The sequence below is a fragment of the Stereum hirsutum genome (genome assembly GCF_000264905.1).
Source record: "Stereum hirsutum FP-91666 SS1 unplaced genomic scaffold STEHIscaffold_7, whole genome shotgun sequence".
Classification (NCBI taxonomy): Eukaryota; Fungi; Basidiomycota; class Agaricomycetes; order Russulales; family Stereaceae; genus Stereum; species Stereum hirsutum.
In genome coordinates this window covers 2,073,702-2,080,794 of record NW_006763137.1, presented here as the reverse complement: position 1 = coordinate 2,080,794, position 7,093 = coordinate 2,073,702, and the positions used below count along the sequence as shown (strand labels likewise).

At 47.7% G+C, this 7,093-nt stretch overlaps 2 protein-coding genes across 2 annotated transcripts; both read left to right on the top strand.

The window, feature by feature from the left end:
- Positions 1-3,763: 3,763 nt before the first annotated feature.
- Positions 3,764-4,072, top strand: STEHIDRAFT_25628 (uncharacterized protein; the record flags this gene model as incomplete). The annotated part of the gene is made up of 1 exon (XM_007303856.1): positions 3,764-4,072. A coding segment is annotated over one exon (309 nt), but the record flags the coding sequence as incomplete, so codon positions are not given.
- Positions 4,073-4,542: 470 nt separating this feature from the next.
- STEHIDRAFT_157247 (uncharacterized protein) lies at positions 4,543-5,971 on the top strand (the record flags this gene model as incomplete). Its single annotated transcript, XM_007304484.1, has 3 exons — positions 4,543-4,721; positions 4,782-4,861; positions 5,814-5,971. The coding sequence occupies 3 exons, from the start codon at positions 4,543-4,545 to the stop codon at positions 5,969-5,971; spliced, it is 417 nt and encodes a 138-aa protein (XP_007304546.1).
- Between the last annotated feature and the right edge of the window lie 1,122 nt (positions 5,972-7,093).

Genomic DNA, 7,093 nt, shown 5'->3' with positions numbered 1-7,093 from the left:
GATTCTGGACGTTCCACCTCTGGTTATCTCGTCAAGATGGGCACAGGCGCTATTTCCTGGCAATCTTGCCTTCAATCCATCGTCACCCTCTCCACCACAGAAGCTGAATATGTCGCTGCTACCACTGCTGGCCAAGAGATCCTCTTCCTTCGCAACTTGCTCACTTCCTTTGGTTATTCACTCGACTCTCCCTCTACGCTCTACATCGACAATCAGTCTGCGCTTCAAGTGGCGAAGAATCCGGAGCACCATGGGCGTATGAAGCATCTGGACTTGCGGTTCTATTGGTTGAGAGATGAGGTGGAGAAGGGGACGATCCGGATGGAGCATATAGGGACGGATGAGATGCCTGCAGACCTTCTGACTAAACCCTTGGCTAGGGTTAAAGTGCAGAAGTTCGCAGAGATGATGGGGCTTAGGGCTTGAGGTCTGCCTCGTCGGGGGGGAGTGTCCGGAGTATTACGACAAGACAGAGGGAATTTTTCTGATATTTTAGCAATTTTTCCGGGACTGATAGGACCACTTACTGCAGAGTTATGACTTTAGTTATTTCGCCAGCCAGCGGGCCACAGAGGGCCGGATTCCCCGCCTCGGTTCCGCGCCTCTGCATCCCGTTTAGGCAGGTAGTTTTCCAACTATATAGTAGACCGGTAAGCGCCGGAGCGCGTCCTTTTAACTTGTGGGAAGCGTCCTTGTCTCTTCATCATTGACAGTGACGCTTCTCACAGGTGAGTCTTACTATAGATTTCGTCTCTTTCTTTTTCTATTACTTTGTGAGGGCAATATCATTGACAGTGACACTTCTCACAGTCGTTCTTCGAGTGCTCGATTATCTGCGCCTCACAAAATGAGGGTCTCCAACGCTCTGACACCGCGGGTGAAGTCATGCGCTCGAAGCCTCACCTTTGCCTCGAGCCGTGCCATTCACACAGGCCACGCGTATGACACTCATCACGTCGCTTGCTCCACCAGGTCCTTCACAACAACATGCCTCTCAACTACATCCTCAGCCCTCGAGCGGTATTCATATGTTTCTCTCTCGTGTAGCTGCCAACTGACGCCGTCTTTGCATGAGCTTAGGTCTGGCGCTATCGTTGGGATTTGTCTCCTGCCCGTTGCATCGCCAGATGACTCCCTCACCAATGAACACAAACGTGGCATCGACTACTGCCGGTTGATGTTCGACGCGTGTCTTCGGAACGACCAGGAAGGCGAGCTCGAAGCTATGCTCAACCCGGACGACCTGCAATCAGAGCCCGACCACCTCTGCAATTTTGACCCTCCCTTGCCTTTGCCCTCGCCCTTGCCATCACCCTCACCCTCTCCTCCACCCCACTCCCTCCCGCCTATCATTCGAAGTCGGAGCCGGTCGCTAGCTTCACTAACAAAACACATAGACACCGTGCCATTCTCGGAAATGAAGTTTGCGGCACCTCTACCATCGCCAGCCCCTCCTCAATCACTCGTAAGCGTTCGGCATCAGCTTCCATCACTTCCACGACATCCTATTGAGGCCCTGAAACCTTGCCCAAGCGTGCTCGAAATGAGGCTACGAAGGCCGTAAATAATCGACAAAATGACGAGAGAAAAAAACGGAAACAGCAAGCGCGATACATCGCCGGCTGTCTTCCGATCCATGATGGGAGCTTTGTCCAGCGCCATTGACACTTGGATATCATCACTCACAACTTTGACATTCTCAACTACACCGCTGTCAAGGGAGGGGTGTCATGCATGCCTAGCAACAGGATGCAAAAAATATATGTATTCTTTTTTTCAAGCCTACCCTATTTTTACAACCTTCAACACCCTGTTCTACCAGTTCTAGCGCTGTAATATTAGGCCAATAGCTAGAACACCTAGACTACGATGTCCTAGCTCGTAAAACATCATACCTAGCTAGCCTTTGTCTCAGCCGAAGAACCGTAGACATCGTTCACGACCGACTACATACTTCATGCACCTCCTACTACAGCTTGTCAGCTTCTCGGGAAGATTGGGTTATTGCTAGCACTAAACATGCTCCAATCTTTTCGCCTCAGTTCTCATCGCTATACTTCAATTCTACGAACTTGATTTTTGCCTAGGTATACTTCCGAAGACCGGTGCAATATTGGGATTGAGCTCAAGCTTGTAAACACCCTCCTTCAATCATTTCTACTCACCCTTGGGGGTGCAAGCACCTGTACAAGTTATCCCCAAGCAAAGGACACCGCTATACTTGACTACACATCACTGCACTACTGAGGGTATAACCTCTTATGATTCATCACAACCCGTCCAAACTGTCATGACATACTATCAACCTAAAACCCTCGCTTCTACTGTGTTACTTTATCTACAGACACAACCACACCTCCTAGACCAAAGTACATGGTGACACATTGTATTTCATGGTTCTACAGACCATAGGACCTACCTCATGATTTGTCCAGACATTAGAAAGTACCACAAACATTCGAAGACCACCGTTGAATATTTCTAGCACTCTCCAGACCTGGGAGACGACTAGAAACATTCTACATGGGATGTTTTGCCAGTAGAACTCGAGTTTTGCAACTTTATGACCAAATCACTCCCAGAGGTAATTAGACATGATGTTCTACAATTATCCACAGGATCATATGTCCCTCCACGATTTTCCTACCATTTATACAATTTTCCCTGGCCTATCTACTTGAGAGGGAGTGGTCTCAGAACACGTGAGAAATGTCTCGGAGGAACCCGTAGTCAAGAGACTTGTACTTGCATTTCCGAAGTCATAAAAGCTTCACTCGGAGACATTTCTCCAAATGACCCCCAACACGGTTGACACCCAAACGAAGCCATGATATCAAGGAGTCTTTCCACAATTTATTCGCGATTTCTACGATTTAATTCGAGGCCTGTACACCCGCCGATCCCAATTAGGACGACCCACCGGAAGGCTGCACCGAGCTGCCGGTTCCTCTAGAACGCTTCAAACTCTGCTCTCCCTCTCCCCTGCAGGTCTTGTTACACTGCTAGAAACGGCTACGGGGCACCAAATCACTCTGAATAAAATCCTAGAATGTACTATGGGCCACGGGCTTTCTATCTAGCTAATTTACTCCAAGATTGAGAGGAAACCCGTTCCGGAATAATGAGATCTTTGGCGAAACTCATGTCAGGGCCATCTGATAACAGTTCTCCTCATGTTTCTCGCCCAGTATCCACTCATATTTCGAGTATTGGGTATCAACAGATAGCTACAGGTCTCCCCTACATATCTATGGTACCTGACGAATATTTCCAGTCACTCTTACTCCGTAGTTCACAATCTTACTCAGCCAACTTTGTGTCCATTGCCCTCTTGAATGTTTTACCTTGTACATGACCTTTGCCTCGCTTTGTAAACTCTCATCTTGTTCTGTCGACCTTTGTTTGCATGCTACGCTCCCTTTACATGCTTTACTTAGTGTTCAGAGTAGTGTACGTGGCTTGGCATTTGTCTTTCTCATCCTTCAAGGCTGGTCAGTCATAGTAGCTTAGAGTATTGATAACTTATTGTTTCTTTCGTCGTCTCGGTAGGACAGGGGCTTATGCGAGCTCTAGTATATATAGTAGACAGTTCTGTCATATATTTACTCAGTTTTCGAGATCATCTACTCCTAGGCATCTCCTAGATTCACTCCACCTTGTCTCTTATCCTTTTATCTGAATATACTCGTCTTTTATTCCTCTGAGAGTCGTCTTGAGCTGTGGGGTACATAGACCCGTGCTGCCTGGCCGTGACAAGGGGACCTACCCAGGTTGTGCCTTCAACCTCAGGCCTGCCACTGTCACCGACAATCACACCGACCCGGGAAACCAACCTTGCGTGCCCTGCTCAGTCACCGCACTTGGCTCACACGACCCTGACAAGGGCGGGCACCTCTATCTTGAAGACCTCAACATCATCATCCGCTTTCCTTCGGGCGCTACCATTCCATTTTCCCCCACATTCATTCGCCACTCCAACCTTCCGATACAACCTGGCGAAAAGCGGTATTCTATCACCCAGTTTTGCCCAGGTGGCCTTTATAGGTGGATTCACCACAAATTTCGTGCAGCTTGCATGGTTCCTAAAGCCGAGTGGGAACTGCTTGACAGAGATCCTGTGGCACGTTGGGAGTCAGGGTGGAAGCTGCTCTCTACCCCATAATCATTGGAGGCAGACCGAGAGTATCCAGTAGCAAAGGAGCGGGAGCTCTTAGCTCGACGAGCAGCGGCAAAGGTGGTTTGATTATTATAGCCTGTGGGTGGCGAGTTTTTTTTTTGCTGCTCACTTATAGTACTTTTCGCTCATCTATAATACTTCTTGCTCCCACTCGCTCCCCTCTTTCTTGGTAGTACCGTATCTGAATCTTGTGTGGTGTAACATACTTGGGCCTTTTTGCCACTATCTGAATTTGACATCCTTTGAAATTCCTGCATATTGGCTGGGTTAATTGGTACCCCAACTCCGACAGGCCTCCTGCATCACATTGCGATGACTGGCTGCACTCCCTCCACGCCTGTATCTTCCTGTAGCCTCTATTTACAATGGTTCCTACTGGTCCTAGCCTGAGCGCTCCTAGTGGTGCGACACAGAAGAAGGCCCATCAAAGCTATGTCGTCCAGAAAGAGGCCGCGAAGGACAGTCTCGAGTTCACAATGCGCGTAGAGAAAATCAAGGAACTCCTGGCCCGAGAGATAGACACTGCAGTGCAGGATTTCAACAAGTATGTATTGCTGTATGTTCTGCCTACCCTGCATAGCTAAAATATTCGGATGACATATAGAGACCCAGACAAGGTAACAAAACAGATCCATAGTGGCTCCTGGAAGAAAATGACCCGAGAACCATCTATATTCAATGCCGGTATGCACACGTTGGCTAAAGAGCGTAAACGCAACAGTTTTTTTTTTGTGTCATATCACTGATCCCATGAACATTGGCCAACATTTGAACATGTCCAACACGTTGGAACACATTTGCAGGCATACATGTAAGCCAATATAATTCTACCTGCTAGTAAGAACAAGTTCCTTTACAATTGTTCCTCAGGAAAATAATAATAAATGCCAGTACTGGGCTGACTATTGGGGCGGCGGGGGAGTGGTTCTGGATAGCGGGGTGGCCCAGGGTGATGGGGCAGGGTGTATAGGGGTGGTCCTGGGGGTAGGGTAGGGGATAGGGGATGGGGTAGGGGTGCTGGGAAATGGGTAGGGCGGGTAGGTAGAGCGTATATGTTGAAACGGGCTGGGTTATATATGGATAAAATGGGGAATATGGACAGGGATGATCGCAGGGTGAATAGGGATGGAATGGTGGTCAATAGAAATACAGAAAAATGGTAGAATAATAGTAGGGATGCTAGGGTAGGGGTACTGGATACCTGGGGGTAGATCGGTAGAGGAAACAGGGTGATCTGGGGGTATTTTGGTAACTTTGTGAGTTTTGTGAATTTGGACGAATAGATTGCATTGCTAGCTGTCATTTCGATGGAATTGACGTACAAAATGTGAATTGTGGCCCGATTTTGGCAACATGAAGGAGGCTGATTTTGGGGGTTCTGACTGTTCCACAAACATTTATAAATGTATCAGATGGTTCAAATCGATTTTGGAAGGAATCGGTCCATTAGTTCCGAAGTTATAGCGCAAATGGTCAGCAGAACATTGCCCTATCGAGGTGAAAGGGGGCGGGCAGGCCAGAACTGGGGATATAGCGGTTTGATTGCCATGGTTTTTGCTGTCAAGGGTAGTCCTATATCAATACTAAGTGACAGGAAGCACACCGGACATAAAAACAATGATTGTGACCTTGGTAGTGGTGCCATGTCTAGGGAAGGAGGAGGAGGATATCTACCCTGGGGATATTGCCATGGTTAGAATGTCTAATGGTATTGAAGTGATGATTGGACAATATAGTTTGATGTTTGGGAAGTTGATCTATGGTGCAACATTAGTCAAAATGGTCCTGCACTAATTGTGGGGTGCTGAGGGGGCAAAACAGTGTATTGGGCCACAGTATAATCACAGAAACAACAATTTACGCGTTTTTGGCACCCCCAGGTATCCAGTACCCCCACCCTAGCATCCCTACTATTATTCTACCATTTTTCCGTATTTGTATCGGCCACCGTTCCATCTCTATTCACCCTGCGATCATCCCTACCTATATTCCCCATTTTATCCATGTATAACCCAGCCTGTTTCACCATATATGCCCTACCTACCCACCCTACCCATTCCCCAGCACCCCTACCCAATCTCCTACCCCCTATCCTACCCCCAGGACCACCTCTATACGGCCTACCCCATCACTCTGGGCCGCCCGGCCACCCAGAACCACCCCCCTGTCGCCCCAATAGCCAGCCCAGTACTGGCATTTATTATTATTTTCCTGAGGAACAATTGTAAAGGAACTTGTTCTTGCTAGCAGGTAGAATTATAATTGACTTACATGTATGCCTGTCTTTTCGAAGGTAGACATCCGTTGAGGGTTCACGAACGTTCGAATCAAGGATGGAGATGAGTGGAAGGCAGCTTTCCTAACAAACCACGGTCTCTTTGAGCCCCTCATCATGTTTTTTTGGAATGTGTAACACACCCGCCACATTTCAAAAATGATAAACAATATTTTCAAAGAGCTCATCGAGAAGGGAAAAATCATAGTATATATGGACAATATACTGATTTTTACCAAGACCGAGGCGGAGCATTGGGAGGTTGTATGCGAGGTCCTTAGCCTACTAGCCAAGCACAAGTTGTCTTTGAAAGTCGCCAAGTGCAAGTTCTGTGAACCGGAAATTCTGTTCCTAGGGATGATTATCGGGCACCAAGAAATTCGTATGGATCCTAAGAAGACGGAAGCCATTTCCGAGTGGCCCATATTGAAGTCAAAGAAAGAAGTACAGCAATTTCTCGGATTCTGTAACTTCTATCGACACTTCATTAAGGACTTCTCGAAAATTGCCCGTCCCCTCACCCAGCTCACTGGGAACGTCAAATTCTCTTGGGGCACCGAGGAGCAACAAGTGTTTGATGTTCTAAAAGACACTCTGTGCTCCAGCCCAATACTTTCCGTATACCGAAACAACCTCCCGCT